The sequence below is a fragment of the Esox lucius genome, chromosome 13, assembly GCF_011004845.1.
Source record: "Esox lucius isolate fEsoLuc1 chromosome 13, fEsoLuc1.pri, whole genome shotgun sequence".
NCBI lineage: Eukaryota > Metazoa > Chordata > Actinopteri > Esociformes > Esocidae > Esox > Esox lucius.
The window spans coordinates 31766800-31786913 of NC_047581.1; the positions used below are offsets into that span (position 1 = coordinate 31766800).

Here is a 20114-nt window from a genome sequence, read left to right on the forward strand (position 1 = left end):
CCCCTGAGACGTTCTCCTTATTCAAATTATCTGAGATTATTTCCAGTTTCAGGCATTTAGTAGGTGCTCCCCAGATTGACTTCACAGTCCTCTACATTTAGATCAGGGGTGTCCAAACAGTTCCACAGAGGGCCGTGTGTCTGCAGGTTTTCGCTCTCACCTTGTACTTGATTGACTAATTAGGTTACTGATTGGTTAGTTCCTACCCCCACTTGGTTGTTTAGGAGTGAACTGGGAACCAATTTATAGAAAAAAACAGAAACCTGCAGACACTCGGCCCTCCGTGGAATGGTTTGGACACCCCTGATTTAGATGATGCATACATTTATATTTTCTTCCATATGTTATTGATTGATCATCTGTGGGTATTGAATCCACAACCTTGGCATTGTAAACATGTCCATACTCACAGCGCTAAATAGGACCCAGGAATAATACAAAACATAATTGTGGGTTTTGTATGTTACTGTAATCCCATTAGCAGCCAAAGAGTTTTGTATGTTACTGCAATCCCATTGGCAGCCAAAGGGTTTTGTATGTTACTGTAATCCCATTAGCAGCCAAAGTGTTTTGCATGTTACTGTAATCGCATTAGCATCCAAAAGGTTTCGTATGTTACTGTAATCCCATTAGCAGCCAAAAGGTTTCGTTTGTTACTGTAATCCCATTAGCAGCCTAAAGATTTCATATTACTGTAATCCCATTAGCAGCCAAAGGGTTTTATATGTTACTGTAATCCCATTAGCAGCCAAAAGGTTTCGTATGTTACTGTAATCTGTAAATGTATTCATAATTATTGTATTAATGTTGTGTGTTCCAGGTATAGTTGAGGAGTACCAACTACCGTACCATGACCTAGTGCCCTCTGACCCATCGTATGAGGACATGAGAGAGGTGGTCTGCATCAAAAGGTTACGACCTTCCTTTCCCAACCGTTGGACCAGTGATGAGGTAGATTTCACGCAAGTCCACACAAAACCTATCTTTACCTGTTTCTACCTGGGTATACCTGTTTAGAACTGTTTATACCTGTTTGTATGTGGTTATACCCGATTCTGTGTCCTTTGTTATGATTTTATTTACCGTTACTGTTTATCTGATTACAATCAATTAGTATTGTACCTATCCAAATATTTGGACAGGGTCAGAATCAGGAAAAGGTCTGGACAGAGGGCTCATGGTATATCCAAGTTTAAACAGGGCTTGAAGAGCATAGGCTTGACCATGTCATGTTTGACTTTGCTCTCTACAGTGCCTTAGGCAGATGGGCAAGCTGATGACGGAGTGTTGGGCCCCGAACCCGGCCTCTCGTCTCACAGCACTTCGCGTCAAGAAGACCCTGGCCAAGATGTCGGAGTCCCAGGACATCAAACTGTGACAGCGGGGGGGTGGGGACAACATTCAAGGCGTGTGGGAAACACGTCACCGCGGTCAGAAAGCCAGTGCTCGGTTACCGCCCTGCCCACAGTCCTCTACCCCACGGGGCGTGGTCAGGAGGTCCAGAAGCAAGGAGGACGCGTCCCAAAGATTAATCCTGGGCTATGGTTCCTCAGAGAGGAGGAGGAACACACTGTGGAACCCGCAGAAACCCCTGGAACTGTCATTAAGAATTTCTGTTTAGAGACCGAAGACATGAGGCAGGTAGTGGCTTTCAAAGCAACCTGGCGCCATTTTGTTTGGCTGGGCAGCTGCATGGACAAAGAGACTAGACGCAACGTGGGTTTTACTTTCTGCTTTCTGTGAAAGTTTCAAATAGTGGGCCAGTGGTGGCCGGATGGAAGAGGGAGAGCTGCAGGAAGAGGGTAGAGGGCGACCCCTTGAGGCACATCGCAGGATGACAGCTGGAGGAATCTGACGACAACCCCAAGGCAGTGTTGATTTAAGCTTTCTTGTATGTTTTCATTAGTGCATACCGTAGAGAAATGTTTTGCACTGGAAAACCATTTACAAAAAAAAGACTTCTCATTGAATAATTACTTGACCAATTGGACAATTACTTGTGTATGAAGTGAAGGGCAATTTTGTTCATAATAGGTAGGTTGTAAAGAATGATATACTAATTCACTAGGGCCTCATTTGGAAATGTTTCTTTGCACACTTTATAAAAAAAGCTTCTACACATTACTGTGTAAAATACACTTTATTTTTCTATGTTTTGGTGACATGGACAGCTAAATAAATTGCACAATTCCATATTCAAGATAAAAAAGTCCAGATACGCACGTTTCCACAGATGCACGCACAAAGCGTGATGAAATCCTGCTTTAAAACACGTTGACTGACGGACGGATTTGACCCTAGCAGGAACGACGTAACGCCGGGAAAGGAGTGACCGCGTTTAGGCCCGCTCCGTCAACGCGTCACCCTCCTGACATTTGGGTGAACTTCAACCCCTGTGGTGTATTACAGTGCCGTCCGCATGACTGTCATCGTGCTGTCCTTGCCCTCTACTCTTTCTGACTCCGTCCAACCCGACCATACCTGCTCCAAAAGAGATGTGAAGGCCGTCCCTTTGCAGCTACTGTGCCCTTCCTCTGTCTGGAAGAGGGCAGACATTTTGTGTCGGTGATCTACAGTTGCCCCCTCTATACATTCAGTGTCCCTCTGACTAGAAGAGGAGGGCAGACATTTTGTGTCGGTGATCTACAGTTGCCCCCTCTATACATTCAGTGTCCCTCTGACTAGAAGAGGAGGGCGGACATTTTGTGTCTGTGATCTACAGTTGCCCCCTCTATACATTGTGTCCCTCTGACTAGAAGAGGAGGGCGGACATTTTGTGTCGGTGATCTACAGTTGCCCCCTCCATATATTCAGCGTCCCTCTGACTAGAAGAGGAGGGCGGACATTTTGTGTCGGTGATCTACAGTTGCCCCCTCTGTATTTTCAGTGGTCCCTCTGAGGTAGTGGCACGGTAATGAAGGACTCGGTTGGTGTTGATGTGTGTACAGAATGACCCGCTTCCCCTCAGGGGTCTGTGCCTTATTTATCTTGTAAAGAGATCTGTCTGGGGACACACACACACAGTCCTTATTGTGTTGTAAAACAATGTACTAGGCTTAACATTCCCCCTAATAAAAGTGTTCCCCTCTCTGGATGTCTTCTCTATTGTGGTGGTGGTGCATGACTTTGTGGAGCGTGTGGATGTTCTGTGACTGTAATGGATCCTTGCGTGGAGACGTCTTTGAGAACACGTCGATATGGTCTACTTTAATGATGCTTGTGTATTGTCAGGATGTTGTCTTTACTGCGTCCTTAATGTCATTTTTAACATATATAATATTAATATTTGTTCCCGTGCCACCTGTTTACAAATGGAGAAAACTTTACCAGTGAACTGCTTAAATGCAAGCACATTCTCAATCATGCAGATAAAAAGTGAACAATTTGACAGAATTACTTCAAAATCATTTGACTGCGGTAGTAGCATTTGATGTGCAGGAGTAGCTGACCTAAATAGGATGTAAATGTAGGTACAGTAGGAGTGTATTGCCTGGGTTGATTAAACTACTTAAGTACATTTAAAGTGTAGTTGGAATGTATTCAGACCAGTTCTCGTTCTGCAGGTGTTGTGGACAAAATTTTTTTTTACACAATACCCAATAATGACAAAAAAAAGAAACAATTTGTTTTTCAATATATTCTTTTAGAAATTTGTGCTAACTTATTGAACAGAAATATCTCGTGTACATAATACAGTTAGGTCCGTAAATAAAGTTTTGTTATTTTGGCTGTTTACCAAAATATGTTAAAATTACAGTAAAATAATGAATATGGGTTTAAAGTGCCGTCTCCCAGCTTTAATTTGAGGGCACACATCCAAATTGGAGGGAGGGTTTAGGAATTCCAGCTATTTAATATGTAGCTCCCTCTTTTTCAAGGGACCCAAAGTGATTTAAGGACAATTGACTCAAAAGCTGTTTCATGAGCTGGTGTGGGCTGTTCATTCGTTGGAATGCCACACCTGGAGTTGATTCCAGGTGTGGCATTCGCATTTGGAAGCTGTTGCTGTGAACCCACTACATGCGGTCAAAGGTGCTCTCAATGTGAAGTAGGCCATCCATAGGCTGCAAAATATATATATATATATATATCAGAGACATGGCAGGAACATTAGGAGTGGCCAAATCAACAGTTTGGAACATTCTGAGAAATAAAGAACGCACTGGTGAGCTCTGCAACACAAAAGCCCTGGATGTCCATGGAAGACAACAGTGGTGGATGATCGTAGGATCCTTTCCATGGTAAAGAAAAACCCCTTCACAACATCCAGCCAAGGGAAGAACACTCTCCAGGAGGTAGGCATATTATTATCCCAGTCTACCATAAAGAGAAGACCTCACAAGAGCAAATACAGACGGTTCACCACAAGGTGCAAACCATTCATAAGCCTCAAGAATAGAAAGGCCAGATTTTGCCTTTTTTTTTTTTTTTCAAGCCAGCCCATTTCTGGAACAGCATTCTTTGGACAGATGAAACTAATATCAACCTGTACCAGAATGATGGGAAGAAAAAAGTATGGTGAAGGCTTGGAACAGCTCATGGCCACATCATCTGTAATACATGGTCGAGGCAGTGTGATGGCATGGGCATGCATGGCTTCCAATGGCACTGGGTCACTTGTGTTTATTGAGGATGTGACAGAAGCAGCCAGATTCATTCTGAAGTGTGTCGGGATATATTTCCTGCTCAGATTCAGCCTAATTCTGCCAAGTTGATTGGACAGCTCTTCACTTTACAGATGGACAATGACCCAAAACATACCGCAAAAGCCAAAGAAGTGGAATATAATCTGCAATGACTGAGTCAATCACCTGATCTCAACCCGATCAAACAGAACCAAACCGACTCGCCAGATAACAAAATAAGACCACACCGGTAATCATTTTCAGCGTTGCTTATAAATATAATTTATTAACCGTCTTAAAAATTCTTTCTTACACTTTGTACAGCAACTGGACAGAGGAGAGGCAAGCGAGAGTCAGAGGCGATACAATGAAGCCTGCCAAACTAAAGTGGACCTCAACCTCAACACACAAATAACAGAATTAATAATAGAGATAATAAAATAAAATGCACTCACTAGCACAGCTCTATTAATAGATTTTGTTAGTAAAGGATGCCAAGTTTGCATAGTAGACACAGCGTTTAACAAAAGAAAAGAAAAGAAAAAGTACTTTTACATGTTAACTGTACTGGAACATCAAAAAATGTATTTGACAGTGATATTCTGTACATCATAAAACATTTACATACTTTGATGTCTTCTATCTCAGAATGTCACACTTAACCTCCTTGTCCGTTGTGTAATATGGTTCACTTTGTTGACGTCAACATGCTTTCTTGTCTTTCTTGAAAAAATATCCCTTTATAACACTTTCAGTATTCACCCTGTGGAACATACAGACATGGCCATCCTGGCAGCCTGTTTCTAACTATGATATTCTACTTCCCTGTAGTTTTCTCATTACAACTTGTTTTGAAAATGAAGTACAAAGTATTGCCTTGTCCAAAGGCTTCAGTTTGACCTTCCTGAAACTTTGGCTACATTATAGCTCGGCAGGTTTTCCACATCTACCACCTTGATAAGAATCGCTGTCCTCCATTCTAAAGAGCTAATTGCAGACACGACATGTCATGAAACTTACCAATGTGACAACTGCTTGTGACAACTTCTGATGTAAAAAGAGCTTCATAAAATACATTTGATCGATTGAAATTTGAAGATTTGTCATTCTATGCGAGACGGAATGTATAATCTAACGCAGTTTTGTTCTGTGTTGTATGTAATCATGTAGTCGCGTATGTAGTCGCGTGTATGATATTCAGCAGCCCAGTCCCAGACGTGTGTGGGCGATCACATTTAACAATTAACTGTCATTCTTTTTAATGCCAAACATGTAATACAATATGTTGGCATGCTGACACAAACAGATTTGAGCCTGGGCTGGTTATTCAACGACGAACATTTCCAGGTTTCATTTTGAATGACATCAAAGGGGAGGGTAAAGCATAATGTGCTGAACGCAGCGAGGCAGTCAAAAAGCCATTGCCATAAAATGTACTGTACGTTGGTGGAAATAAGGCTGTCCATCTGTGACTTTCATGTCCACATATTGCACTTATTGTCTTGTTCTCCGCTGCCTGTCTGGACATGTTTGACAAACTCCAGGGAAGCAGGTGGCCAAGGGTTTATAGCATCTGTAGCAGCGGAAAGGTTGCTAGATTCAATCCCGAGTCGGAAAGGTAAACAAAAATGTGTCAGCCTCTCCTTGATCAAGACAGTTAAGTCGCTCTCGACTGGAGCTCAATTGTTAAAATGTAAAAAAGGTTCCAACTTCTCCAGGATGCCCTAAAGGAACATTCTAGGACCTACAACCTGCTGTAGACCCTACATGTACAGATCTAGGATCTAGAACCTGCTGTAGACCCTACAGGTACAGATCTAGGATCTAGACCCTGCTGTAGACCCTACAGGTACAGATCTAGGACCTAGAACCTGCTGTAGACCCTACAGGTACAGATCTAGGATCTAGACCCTGCTGTAGACCCTACATGTACAGATCTAGGACCTAGAACCTGCTGTAGACCCTACATGTACAGATCTAGGACCTAGAACCTGCTGTAGACCCTACATGTACAGATCTAGGACCTAGAACCTGCTGTAGACCCTACATGTACAGATCTGGGATCTAGACCATGCTGTAGACCCTACAGGTAAAGATCTAGGATCTAGACTTTGCTGTAGACCCTACAGGTACCGATCTAGGATCTAGACTTTGCTGTAGACCATACAGGTACAGATCAAGTACCTGTGGTAGATCAGCGTCCTGACCAGGGGGTGGAATTTTAAATCAAGTTGTCTCATGTTAGGGAAACACAATCTTCTGCTTGTCTGAGCTGTTTCTATTCTATCAAGTCTATTTCCTGGGTGGGCGATCAGCCCTGACCCCCCCCCCCCCATCCTTACTATATCTGTTAGCCAGGGGGAATGCACATGACCAACAGTCTGTGTCTCCTCTGGTCACACCCACTTTCTCCTTTCTCAGAGAGACCCTGGCAGGCTCGGCAAAATGTCGGCACACAGCCTTTATCCCCAACGGCCATTGCTCTATGCATCGTTGCTCTGCAAAACAGACAATTCCAAAGGAAATCGTGTTAGCTAGCCCGCTCCCCGCAGTTCACTGCTCTAACTGAAAACAAGCCACCCACAATACAAATTCACAATGATCAAAAACAAAGCAATAGTATAATGCCGTTAGAATGTACTTTTTTGTCATGTATTTACACGGTTCTAACCAATCGTAATACACCTAGATGCTGATATTTTTCCAAAGGCCACTGGATGGCGCTAGAGATCAACAAAATCACTATGACAGAAAAAAAGGGTAAAAAGGCCAAATATAAGGTTGTTCACCATGCCTCGAATGCCGATGGAAAATCATGGATGAATACATTTGAGTAGATCAACACACTGAGCGTAATCATCGGAACACTGGGCATGGGCAGGATTTGTGGGGACGATAAAATAGACTGTATTTGGTTATACATATCAATTAACCGCGTTATTCCAAAGGCTGTGTTTTCCTACTTGTTGTTGTCCTACTTTGCTCCCAGCCTGTCTCCCTTTCCTGACTCTCCTGACTGCCACTGAAGCACACACACGTTAGTAAAGTCTGAAGTAGGAAATCATCCACGTACATGGACAGCAGAATAGACCGTTTCCTAGGAAACTGTGTAAAGAAAACCAAACTGTACCAAGAAATGTACAGCCAAGACTAACGTGGGATCCCCGGGAGTTTTTCTTTTTCATTCTGTTGTCCCCAATACAAAACAATCACAGCAAAGGAAACGACACACGCACACATCAACGACTAGGTCTTTTTGCTGCGGTATTTTTCTGACGGGCACCGGTGTGTGTTGTCAGCCTCAACCGCCGAGCCGGACAGTCGGCCCGTGTGTCCCGTCATTGTCCTTGACCCGCTGACACGGAGTCGGTGTGCGGGTGTCAGTGCTCTGTTGTCATGGGGACCAGGTTGTCGTGACGACCCATCTCCTCCAGCACGGCGGCCAGTCTGTTGAGGTTCCCGTCCGGGAAGTGTTGGGCCTCCCACAGATCCAGGATGACGCCTGTGGGACTGGACTTGGTGGCGAAGTAGTTCAGGTACCTAGGAGACAAGATGCGTGATTAGAAAACACAGGATCCCCGTATGATGCACAGCACACATGAACACACCAGTCAGCCCCTGCTGCCTTCCTTCTCCCTCTGCACACCCCCCTCCTTCTCCCTCTGCACACCCCCCTCCCTCACCCTCTGCATTTTCTTACACTCTCTCCCCCTGCACTGACCCCCCCCCCACTCTCTCCCCCTGCACTGACCCCCCCCTCACTCTTTCTCCCTGCTCTGACGCCCCCCCCCCAACGCTCTCTCCCCCTGTACTGATCCCCCTGCACTGATCCCCCTGCACTGAACCCCCCCAACACTCTCTCTCCCTGCTCTGACCCCCCTCTCTGCTGCTTGTGATAAGGTGCTCCTGCTGGGATGTGAACTCAATATCTGAAACAGCATCTGCTCCCCCCCCAGTCACAGTTTGAGGCTTGCCTTCCCTCACACCCTCCCTCCCTTTCTCCATCCATCCTCCCTCCCTCCTACCTCACCCTCCTCTCCCTCCCACCTAACTTTCTCCTCCCCCTCCCCCATCCACCCCCCTTTCCGTCTTAAGGGAGTAGTGTGAGGGATTTTACTGGCCCCTAAATGCTGATCTGGAGTCAGCTTGGTACTTTCCCACTTTTTGTTAGGTTACATATTGGAGGTATAAGAAGCTGATACACATAAGTATTGTAGTGCCTATAAATGGATACATAGAAATGCGCTAATGTAGACTGAATGTGCCTAGAAAGTGACCAGAGCAAATGAAGCGAAGTCTACCTACAGGAACCTTAAACCCGATGCTTGTCAGTCTACCACATGGGACACAGATTAAATCAATGTAGCACTTCACCGTGACAGTACCGGGTGTGTGTGTGTGTGTGTGTGTGTGTGTATGACGTGTGATGGCTATTGCTAACCGGTCCAAGTTGAGTTTGTGGGCCAACATCCTCCAGTCGTTGGAGCCCCTGGTCTGGGGGGCATCCAGGCTGCCACAGAGCTTCTGTCGGATGGGCAGGGGGATACGGAAGGCGTGCGGACCCACCAGGGTGGTGATGTTGCTGGCCGGGTCCATGAGGGATGTGTCAATGTTCTGGGTGTCCTAGGATACAGAGACGGGGGGTTGGCAGTGAGGACACAGGGCTTAGTGGAGTGTGTGTGTGTGTGTGTGTCTCATACTAGCTGGCTGACATACTGTCAGTGTTGGTTAGTAACATGTTACACATTCTGGGTTTTATGTAATGTGATTACAACATTAAGTGACTGTTATCAGTCTGGATCACTGAAAAAACAGACATTTTCATTTAGCAGACATTCCAGAGAGGCTTTTTCATATTTTACCAGGTAGGTGTGACAAAGAACATTGTCCTCAACACCCCGGGGGCAGTTCTGGGGTGAAAGGCCTCTGTCGTGGACAAAACTGATTGGTCAATTTGACAACCTTCTGTTTCCCCGGCCCATTGATCTAGAACACAAGGCTATTCTACCACCCCCAGCATGTGGAGCAAATGACTGCATCATAAGGGCTGGACTGGCATGATTTAACACAGGTGATTACATATTGCCATCACTTCACCTGCGGTATCAAGAGGGACATTCAACGAAGCCATGTCAGAATGTGTCAGTACATTTCAGATCACATACTCTTAGATGTTTTATTGCCCTGTTGATCTTGACCTGTCAAGGGATGCAAATCACATCCTGGGCCATTCTGATTGGTCAGGTACGCTACTGATTCCTTTTCGTGCAACTGTAGTAGTAACTGATTACATTTCTCAGCCAACCAGATATACTGTATGCAAGCGGCCAGCCAGCGTAGAGGAAGCCCACAGTCAGCATTTCATAGAATTGTATTAAACACGTCTGTCTGTGCTGGTGGATATCTGGGGCAAACTCCCCTGTTCCTCTGGGCATTGGATTCCTGGCCAAAACTGGTGCCTCTTGGCCATGGAAGCCTCTTTACATTGGACTGTTGTATTTCTCTCTCTTACAGAAACACAAGCAAATAAATAAGCGACACATGCACACACACACACACACACACACACACACACAAAACATTGCATGTCTAACTGGGAAAGATTGTCCCTTAATTCGTGTTTTCATCCCGGTCTGCCTCTCTCCCTGATTAAAAATGCTTTTCCTAATGAATTCCAATAAACAAAGAGTCCAATATGTAGGGCAGTTCCTCGCTGCCTCAAACTGCCGTAACAGCAATTTCACTTTTCTGGTGAAAAGAGAACGGACGGCTAATTAATATGACATGGCAGGGAAAATAAATGCTGTTGCTGCAACTGATTTGTATTACACGACTACTTAGCCCTCAGTGAAACAACACTTCACACGCTGTGAGACGGGCGAGCTGACTGATCAAAACAACACAGCCTGATACCCGTCCCAGGCCATGCAAAGGCTTACACAGACAGACGGACGGACGGAGAGGCAGGCGAACAGACGCACGGAGCAGGCCATGCATTAACTGTTCCTCCTAACGAAATCCTTAAACCCGCCGGCCTGCTGGTCGTTCTCCACTAACCGACACGTGGTTTTGTCCCTGAGCGCGGCTGTCAAACCTAAACGCGCGCCGGGACGCCATGGCAGGCCCCCACGCCTCTCGACTCGACTGAGGGTTACATACGGATGCTAAACTGACTCTCCTCCTCAACGCTCTAACCACTGCCTGCACCCCCCTCTGGTCTGTGGGCAACATCCCCCCCATAGCCCCGTTGGCCGGCACTGTGCTATCCACAGGGTCTTCAGTTCATGGAACTGACGCAATAAGCAACTTCAAACTGCCGTCTCTGAAAAACATTGAAAGTGAAAAATAATTGATTAGAGGCCGTTTCAAAATAAGCTTTCAGCACACAGAATGAGCAGCCCGAATGCTCTCAGACGTCAAGGCTCGATACATGGTTTTGCCTCTGTTCTGACACAGCAGGAAGTTCTTAAATCCCAGCAACCCAGACCTGTCTAAACCAATGTTTTGAAAAGGTCAGCGGGCGACGCCCCATACGTGCCTTTTTAAAGGGTTTTGCGATAATGTGGACAGTTGTGGGAAGAAAGGCACGCGAGCATCTCTTCAGAGCGGTTGTCCTCCGCCAAAGGCCAGTGTAAGAGCTACAGATATGGAGATGAGAATATTACTCAGAGCCTGGTGTCCAAACCCGGTTTCAAATCCAATTTACTGGGCTTGATTCAGCATGACCAGCTCAACTGGGTCCAACCACGCGAAGCCGGCCCCTGTGGAGCTCCTGATAGTGTCAATCAAACACTGCAAATGCATCTGAAATATTTCAAATAGTATTTGCAACCAGGTCTATTGCTGGGGTAACAGCTGGATCTGAACTGAGAAGGTCAGAGGTCGAAGACTTCAGCCACATGCTCCCAATACCGTAAAGAGCCTGACTTTAAACCGGAGCCTGGAAACAGGGCGCCAGGGGGACACATCGGAGGGCGCGGTGTGGGCGGGGGGAGGCGCGGTGTGGGTGGGGGGAGGCGCGGCAGGTGGGGAATGGTCACCTCGGAGAGAGTGCTGCTGAGCTGGAAGATCTGACCCTCTCCCTCCACCTGGCGAACGCAGAGCTTGCAGCTGAGCTCCGACGTGCTAGCGCTGAAACGCTCCAGGGTGAACGTGCAGTGAAGGGTACGCTGGCAGCCACTCCATACCTGGTGGAACGGAATCTCCTGCACACACACACACACACACACACACACACACGGGTTAGCACACAGACCAGACACTGTACTGTACAGCCTGCTGTGCGGTATGTTCTTCAGTGAGCTAAAACCCTCTACCGAGGAGCCAGCATACCACTGGCAAGGACAGCTATTTCATCAGCTCACCTGGTACTTGGCGAGCAGCTTGCTCTTCCACTGTCCGTGGGGGATGTCGTGAATGGAGAGGCGCAGGTTGTGGGTGCTGTCCTTGAAGTTCAGGGTCTTTGGTTCATCCAGGAGCTTCCCTCCCATCTGAGTTTCCATCTGAAGGACTTCCTGCAGCACCAAAGGCAGTAATGGAATGAACCACTTAAATCGATTTCTCAACCAAGTTTCTTTAACCAACTTTCCAATTGACTTAACTGAGATGAAAGGACCCTTAACACGCAAATCATAATTAGGGACCCGGCCAGCTGAGGGACCCAGAGTCTATGTGTTGGTGAACTGAATAACTACTGGTCTAAGTGGACGGTTCCATTACATTTAACTACATTTGTTTTTACTTTCACACAAGGTTCAAATGACACTTAAAAGCTTCTAACCCCAAAACCCCTTTGAATTAGAGAGATACAGGGCAGCTGCCACATTGTGCAGACTCGTGTAGAAAGACATTCCTCTGACCTGCTGTCGTTTGCAAACAAAATCTAGTAAGGTAGTGAGTGATTTTCAGTTAGGAAGCCAGTAAGAGAACGAGACAGTAACAAAAAGAGCATATGTTTGTGTTTCTACTGGAGTCCAGACATTCTGTTATGCAGGGGTCCGAAAGTGTAAAAACATTTGGGTTGTCCTGTGTACCTTGAGGGCGTCCTGGGTGTCATCCAGGCAGTAGACCCTGATGTGGTACTCCAGCGTGGTACTGGACACCGGGCCGAAGAGGGCCAGTTTGAGGCGCTTGGCTGCGGCCTTGCTGACCGACTGGCCCACCAGGCAGTAGGTTCCCAGGGTCTCAGTCAGTAGATGGCAGGCCTCCTCGTCCATCTGGATGTAGCAGGGAGTGGTGAAGTTCTCCTCCCCAACCACCACCACATCCTGAAGAACACACACACATATGGAGTATTCGGTTATAGTATGATAAGCATTACTGCATTGCTGATAGAATCTGATAGAATCTCGTACACTGATCAGCCATAACATTATAACCATTGACAGGTCTAGTGAATAACATTAATAATCTCATTATCATGGCACCTGTCAGGGTGTGGGATATATTAGGCAGCAAGTGAACATTCTCAAAGTTGATGTGTTAGAAGCAGGATAAATGGGCAAGCGTAAGGATCTGAGTGACTTTGACAAGGGCCAAATTATGATGGTTAGACGACTGGGTCAGAGCATCTCCAAAACTGCAGCCCTTGTGGGGTGTTCCTGGTCTGCAGTGGTCAGTACCTATCAAAAGTGGTCCAAGGAAGGAAAAGCGGTGAACTGGCAACAGGGTCATGGGTGGCCAAGGCTCACTGATGCATGTGTGGAGCGAACGTTGGGCTGTGTGGTCCGATCCAACAGACGAGCTACTGTAGCTCAACTTTGCTGGTGCAGATAGAAAGTTGTCAGAACACAGTGCATCCCAGTTTGTTGTGTATGGGGCTGCGTAGCCGTAGAACCTGTCAGGGTGCCATGCTGACCCCTGTTCACTGACGAATGGACATGTAAGCATCAGAACCACGGAGCAATGGAAGAAGGTGGCCTGGTCTGCTGAATCACGTTTACTTTTACATCATGTGGAGGGCCGGGCACATGTGCGTTGCTTATCTGCAGAACACATGGCACCAGGATGCACCATGGGAAGAAGGCAAGCCGGCGGAGACAGTGTGATAGTTTGGGCAATGTTCTGCTGGGAAACCTTGGCTCCTGCCATTCATGTGGATGTTACTTTGACACATACCACCTACCTGAGCATTGTTGCAGACCATGTGTACCCTTTCATGGCAAAGGTATTCCCTGATGGCATTGGCCTCTTTCAGCAGGATAATGCTCCCTGCCACAAAGCAAAAATGGTTCAGGAATGGTTTGAGGAACACAACGAATTCAAGGTGTTGACTTGGCCTCCAAATTTCCCAGATCTCAATCCAATCTAGCATATGTGGGATGTGCTGGACAAACAGGTCCGATGCATGGAGGCCCCACCTCACAACTTACAGGACTTAAAGGATCTGCTGCTAACATCTTGGTGCCAGATACGAAAACACACCTTCAGAGGTCTAGTGGAGTCCATGCCTTGACGGGTCAGGGCTGTTTTGGCGGCAAAAGGGGGACCCACACAATTTTAGGAAGGTGGTCACAATGTCATGGCTGGTCGGTGTACATGCGTGTGTATGTATGTGTGAGAGCATGCCGCTGTATTACTATACCACACGACTTCATGAAGTGAAACGCGTGTGAAATGTACTTCGCGTCCGTACGACTCTGATAGGGATAACACACAGGCAGGCGGAGCATTGCTCTACACAATCTGATCCCTCCTCCGCGATGCCCCCGACGACCCCCCCTCATCCCGGGGCTCCGTGTCCGCTGTCACGCTCAGCCTTTGGGCAGTCACAACCCTGAGGCCGACGCCTACAGCCGACGAGACACACGCCCACGTTCATTCACCAGCTGCCACGAGGGCCGAGAGGAGGGATGATGGGATTGGGAGGGATGATGGAGGAGACCTTGCTGTGAGCTCGCCCGTTAAGCCGGGTAGTAGCAGCATTGAAGCCGGTCATTAGCCTCATTAATTGGGCCTCGGAGATGACTGGAACCAAGAAGCAATCAAATAATGGGAGAAGAGCACGGGTAAGTGGCTGTTAAAGCATTGTATTGAAGGCCTGGCTATTTCTACTACACTCACACCCTGATTAATCAATAGGCTCAAATCGTGGGTGTGAGGCTTCTCATGTCTTCAGATTTATAGTAGTACCAACGTGGTCTTAATGATGATACACACTAAATAGTGAAATAAATCAATTCTATTAATTCTGATAATGACAGTTCCTGTTGTCTGGGCAGGGGGTGTTTGGCTGCGAGCTCTGATGAAGGCTCGGACCAACACTACAAAAAGTTGACCTGAATTTATCTGTTCTGGGTCTCAAGTCAGCTTTTTCTCATTTATAAAATAACAGACGTGATTTAGCATATGCTTTAATCCCAAGTGATCTACAATCACGCTATATGTATGTGGTCCTGGGAATCGAACCCACTACTCTGACTATACAGGCAGCACATAAGGCCCTTAGGACCACGCTGGACTTTGATTGCTTGTCAGCTGTTGCTCTTTTACAGCACACGCTTCATTCTGAAGGATGGTAAATCTATAGTCTGAGTGGGAAAGACTTTATGATACATCAACACTGAACGGTTTTATCCCCCTGAAATTACTACCAAGCTCCAAATTACACCTCCTCTGGAATTATGTGCATTTTGATGAGCTGTGTCAATACGAGATTGCACTAAACCAATATTGTGTGAATTGGTTATTTCTTATAACCACATCGGTGATTTTCACCATTAATGCGGCTGACAGCTAATGTTCAGCCCTATGGACTGTGTGGCACAATGGACTGCAATTCTTAGCTGGAGCTCAATAAACATAAATGTGACAAAATAAAGCCCTCAAGATGTGTTCAGCCAACATCTGTAAAGATTTTACGTTAACTCTATTCTTGATGGTTCCTTACACCGTGTAGACATACATGTAGAGAAAATGTAATATGTGGTTTTGAAAGGCCCTAGAAACTTAAGCTTACTTTGGCCACCTTTCCTGAGCAATGAACGGAAATGAGGGTATACTGTCCAAGGGTTTTTACATGACATGTTGACAAATCAGTTGTTAAAAAATTCAAGCATTACATTTTCATGCCAACTACAGTAGCATCCTTCCCAAGGGTGTCCCATGTGATCTTTAGTAAAGTATGCCCTGCTGTTTCCTCATTAGGAGTGAGAGCTCGTCATTTTGACAACATTGCTGGGTATAGTGCTTTGAAAAGATGAATAGGTTATGCGTTCGTCGTTAGAGGTTATGTGGAGAAAAAAGAGAATACAAGAACAAAATGCAGACAACATTTGCCGGAATCAAGCTACCGAAAATGTTATATTTTCGTCGGGGAGTTAATTTAGGAGGAAAGCTCTCTATTTCACACAAATTCATATTTTTTTAACTTGTGGATTAAGTGCTGTGTTTTTGGTTTAATAGCTCTGATTGTGTTGTTAGTTTAATAGCTCGGATTGGATTGTTGGTTTAACAGCTCTAACTTTGTTGATGGTTTAATATCTCTGTATATGTAGAGGGTCCTTGAGCTTGTGAAGGCAGCTTAAAAGCTGTCACTTGCTAATGTTCTCAAGTTGGAGGAAAGTTTTGTAGAATTCAGACCCCAGCACAGAGCAATTTATTCCTCCCTCTCGCTCTCTTTCTCACACACAAACACACACACACACACACACACACACGGGGTGTCTGCATGCATAATTGGTGGCAGCCATTGTGTTTCTGTGCGATAACAACATAGAGGCCTTGTTCACAAAGTGACGCCTGCAGACAGTCTTATCACAAACAGAACTAACACGGCCCCCAGTCAGGACCAGGGGTGTGCCCCTCTCACAGACGTGTGCTAGGTAAATGACTTCTCAGAGGTAGCCTGCTCACGCTGAGGCAGATGGGGAGGGTAGGAGCGAAGATGGAATGGAGGGGTGGAACTGGAGCAAATTCCTTGTGATAACAGCTCCTCAACCATCACGCTCATCTAATTGAGTTTGGTTGTTGTGTTTACAGAGCCCTGCCAGCACAGTCTATTTTCTCCCACTGCCATCGCTGATAGCCAAGCTCCCATTATACTTCTCCCTCACACCTTCACTCCCTCCCTCACTCCCACCCACAAGTGATACCCTATTGCAGAACCCTAGTTGGACCATAATGCAGGTCCAAGGGGTCCATTTGGGACACATGCTTATGTGCCCGGATTGTGTAGCTGAGGCACAGGGGACCTCTACTTGGTCAGCATCCACTCTATCTCTGATTTTCCCCCCAAGAACTTCAGCACTAAATCAATCCTTCATCAACAGCAGGCATTTTTAACTTGAAGAGCTTTGTGACGAATTGTATTTTCTTTTTATCACCGGCCTTTCACAGGCAGAAATGTTCCAGGTGCATTCTGGAACCACTTCAACTCGCCCCTCCCAGCTTTATGCTGCAGTCAGGAGACTCAGGGAAATGAATACCTCATCGTTTAAAGGAGATCCGGAACGTCCCATTGGGAAAGCATCCAAATCAGGAGCAGGAGGATCTGGCACATGGACGGGCATCTACATGCAGATACAATAGGTTTGGCCCTGGCTCAGTGTTCTCACCTCCCATTGGCCATGGCTAAGCTGGTTCTTCAACTGGATCTGCCAGTCATCCTTGTCGGCCTCGGCACAGTGGTGGATGGTGAGGATGACCGGGCGGGTCAGGAGGGCCCCTGGAGGACCACAGCTCACCACTGGACTCAGTACGGTCTGGATGTCCTCAACCGGAGGCCTTGGAGGAGAGAGGAGGAATGGAGTTAGATGCAGACAGACAGGCAGACAGGCAGGCAGACAGACAGAGACAGACAGGCAGACAGAAAGCAAGAGATAGGAACAAGAGGCACCAAGAAAGGAAGCACACCTCAGGGGGCTGTGACACACTACCTAAAACGCTCCCTCCATCGCAAAAAATAAGAAACGCGTGCAGTCATGACATTTCCAAGCTATTTTAAATGAGCCCATGCATACATATTTCTGTTGTCAAATCTGAGCTTCTGGTTGTGGACGACAATCTATCAGTTACCAAATTACACACGCAGAACAGGTGGCGTTGCATTTCTAGTCTCTAATATATCTATTGAGTATCATATTAAAGTAGCTCAAATGTGGTTGGCATTGACCTTGTGTTTTTCAACTGAGTGATCGTAAAACTACAGATTGGGTCTTTCAGAACAGGCAGATCAGCCAGCCAGTCAGAAGAGGCAGAGCAGCCAGGCCAGTCAGAACAGTGATTGTGCTTTGCCGTGGAGCTCACCTCATGCTGTCCTTCCTGTGCACGGTCACATACATCTCATAGACACGCCCCTGAGGAACAGCTCCCGCTGGAACCAGTAGGCTGACCCCTTTAGGAGGGAGGGTGGAGAGAGAGGGAGGGAGGGAGGGTTGGAAAGGGGGGGGTGGAGAGGGGGAGGGAAGGAGAAAGCTCAGATCAGATCGGTGCACACACACACACACACACACAAACACACACACACACAAACACACACACACAGGGCCGACCAACCCCCGCCCACTCTAAATATCTTAAGTGGCCATCAGTACAGGTCTCATGGTGTTCCCCGGTCCTGTTATCAGAGCCCATTTGGGCCCGGGGCTGCCTGCAATGTAACGCAGTGGGGCGGGAGGCTCCAATCTGATCATTGATTCCCCGGGGTCGGCGCTGGGGGTTTGACATTTACACTGCCAGCCTGGAGAGCGCTCGGAGTGTGCTGAGCAGCGCCACAGGCCAAACACTGACTGTAATGGAGGGGGAACGCAATCAGGAGAGAGAGAAGTTAACAACGGGGACCGCTATAAGGAGGAACACAGGGCAGCACTTTAAATGTAGAGGAACAGACAGTGGCACGTGTCGACAGAGCTGGTTCAGGGAAGCCCAGGTTGAAATAAACCTTAGATGAATACGTATGGCCAGATTGATCACACTCTTATGTGGAACCGTGGTAGGAAAGGCAGTGAAATATACAGATGATGCACACAGTCAATTAAGTAAAAACTGAATTGTTGGTGAGCCTTTATATTGGGTTGCTGTTAAACCTGTGGAGAGATATAATGTGACATGCTGTTAATAACTGCATTTAGTCAGACATCTGCTGATAAGTAATTCAGAGTAGGATGTACTAACTAATGAATTGCATGGTTGTTCCCCCTAGGTATCAAGTGTCTCTGGATAAGACTCTGCTAAATGACTCAAATGTAAAAATATGAAGGGTTCTTTTGAAGGTACCTTTATTTATTCCCCAACTGCACACACTCTATTTAAACCAACTCTATTATTAAGAGTAATCACTCAACTAGGATTTCACAACATTCTTATTAGTACTTCAGGTAAAAGGGATTATCTAATAATTAGCCATGCCTGTTGTTTTAGTCTTTTCTCTCCTCTGTCCCCTGAGTCGGTCTAGATCCCTATCTCACCCTGGTCCATGGCATTATGAGTAACTCAATCAAAACCCTGAAAGAACAAAACCCACTTAGAGGCACATTCCAGTTATGTGGCCCTGATCGAAACTGATCAGAGCTGATCCAAGCTGACATGAGCTGATCGAAGCTGATCAAAGCTGATCGAAGCTGATCGAAGCTGATCAAAGCTGATCGGAACTGATTGGACCTGATGCTTCATAATGGAGGCACTCAGCTAAAAGGAACAGATCCACTTATCTTCTGTTTTACTGAATCCCAAAAAGCATTCTAATGCCTTCACAGTGCACTACTAAAAACAGAGCCGGGAGAGACCGACGCAACGCCACAACATCAGACTTCAGGCCTGAGCTGGGAGATACCGACGACACGCCACAACGTCAGACTTCAGGCCTGAGACAGGAGACAAAGATGCTCTGCTAAAGCGCCAGATAATTCATTTGGAATAGAAGCATCAATCTTCAGAAATCGTCCCCCTTCAGAGACTTGCAGTGTTTGACAGCATTTCCTTTTCAGGCTAAACGGATGTGTGACCATACCGAGCAGCTACGAGGGATGTCTACGGCTTAGCAGGCAGATCGTGGTTCTCTCCATTGTTTCAGCGACAGGATTACAGGTTTGATTCCCTTGTAGTACCGCCGAGTAATGGCACGGACTAGCAATAGCATCTGATGCGCTGTATGCATTTCCTACATGCGTGAGTGCGTCGTCGCAGTGTGTCAAGGTGATGCGGCCATGGCAACCCGTACAACTCTTACGCAGCCTGTCTTCGGGGCAGACAGTAATCTGGCTCTGGTGTCAGCCATTAAGCATGTCTTCGGGGCAGACAGTAATCTGGCTCTGGTGTCAGCCATTAAGCAGGGGGGCTGCTGTGCTCGCCATTCACTGGAAAACACGTTACTCCCTTTGAATTAGCCGCTCCATTCGTCACCTAGGGATGGAGAGGAATTCATGTCTGCCGCAGGGATTTATGCTGACACAGCCTGGCCTCCTTAATGGGAGCAGACAACGGCGTTCAGAGGACGGACGGCGATGAGCCCTGCTAACCTGACCATTCAGTGGACTGCTGAAACACTGCTGA

General features: G+C 46.7%; 2 protein-coding genes across 8 annotated transcripts in view; one reads left to right on the forward strand and one right to left on the reverse strand.

The window, feature by feature from the left end:
* Window positions 1-3274, forward strand: part of bmpr1ba (bone morphogenetic protein receptor, type IBa) — a 77812-nt gene extending 74538 nt beyond the window's left edge. For 3 of the 5 annotated variants that reach the window (XM_029124821.2, XM_013136851.4, XM_029124822.2), the window contains 2 exons: window positions 821-951; window positions 1253-3273. In XM_029124821.2, the coding sequence (XP_028980654.1) occupies window positions 821-951; window positions 1253-1378 (257 nt within the window). In that variant the 3' untranslated portion in view covers window positions 1379-3273. Of the gene's footprint in view, window positions 1-820; window positions 952-1252 lie in introns of all 5 variants that reach the window. The other 2 variants (XM_020052143.3, XM_020052142.3) reach the window with 1 other exon arrangement.
* A 1605-nt stretch (window positions 3275-4879) lies between these two features.
* The window catches only part of si:ch73-72b7.1 (netrin receptor UNC5C), a 186331-nt gene continuing 171096 nt past the window's right edge, over window positions 4880-20114 (reverse strand). For 2 of the 3 annotated variants that reach the window (XM_020052897.3, XM_010877010.4), the window contains 7 exons: window positions 17871-17958; window positions 17180-17348; window positions 12659-12892; window positions 11990-12139; window positions 11666-11830; window positions 9067-9248; window positions 4880-8165 (listed from right to left, as the gene is read on the reverse strand). In XM_020052897.3, coding sequence (XP_019908456.1) covers window positions 8006-8165; window positions 9067-9248; window positions 11666-11830; window positions 11990-12139; window positions 12659-12892; window positions 17180-17348; window positions 17871-17958 — 1148 coding nt within the window. In that variant the 3' untranslated portion in view covers window positions 4880-8005. The remainder of the gene's footprint in view (window positions 8166-9066; window positions 9249-11665; window positions 11831-11989; window positions 12140-12658; window positions 12893-17179; window positions 17349-17870; window positions 17959-20114) is intronic. The other variant, XR_004576717.1, reaches the window with a different exon arrangement.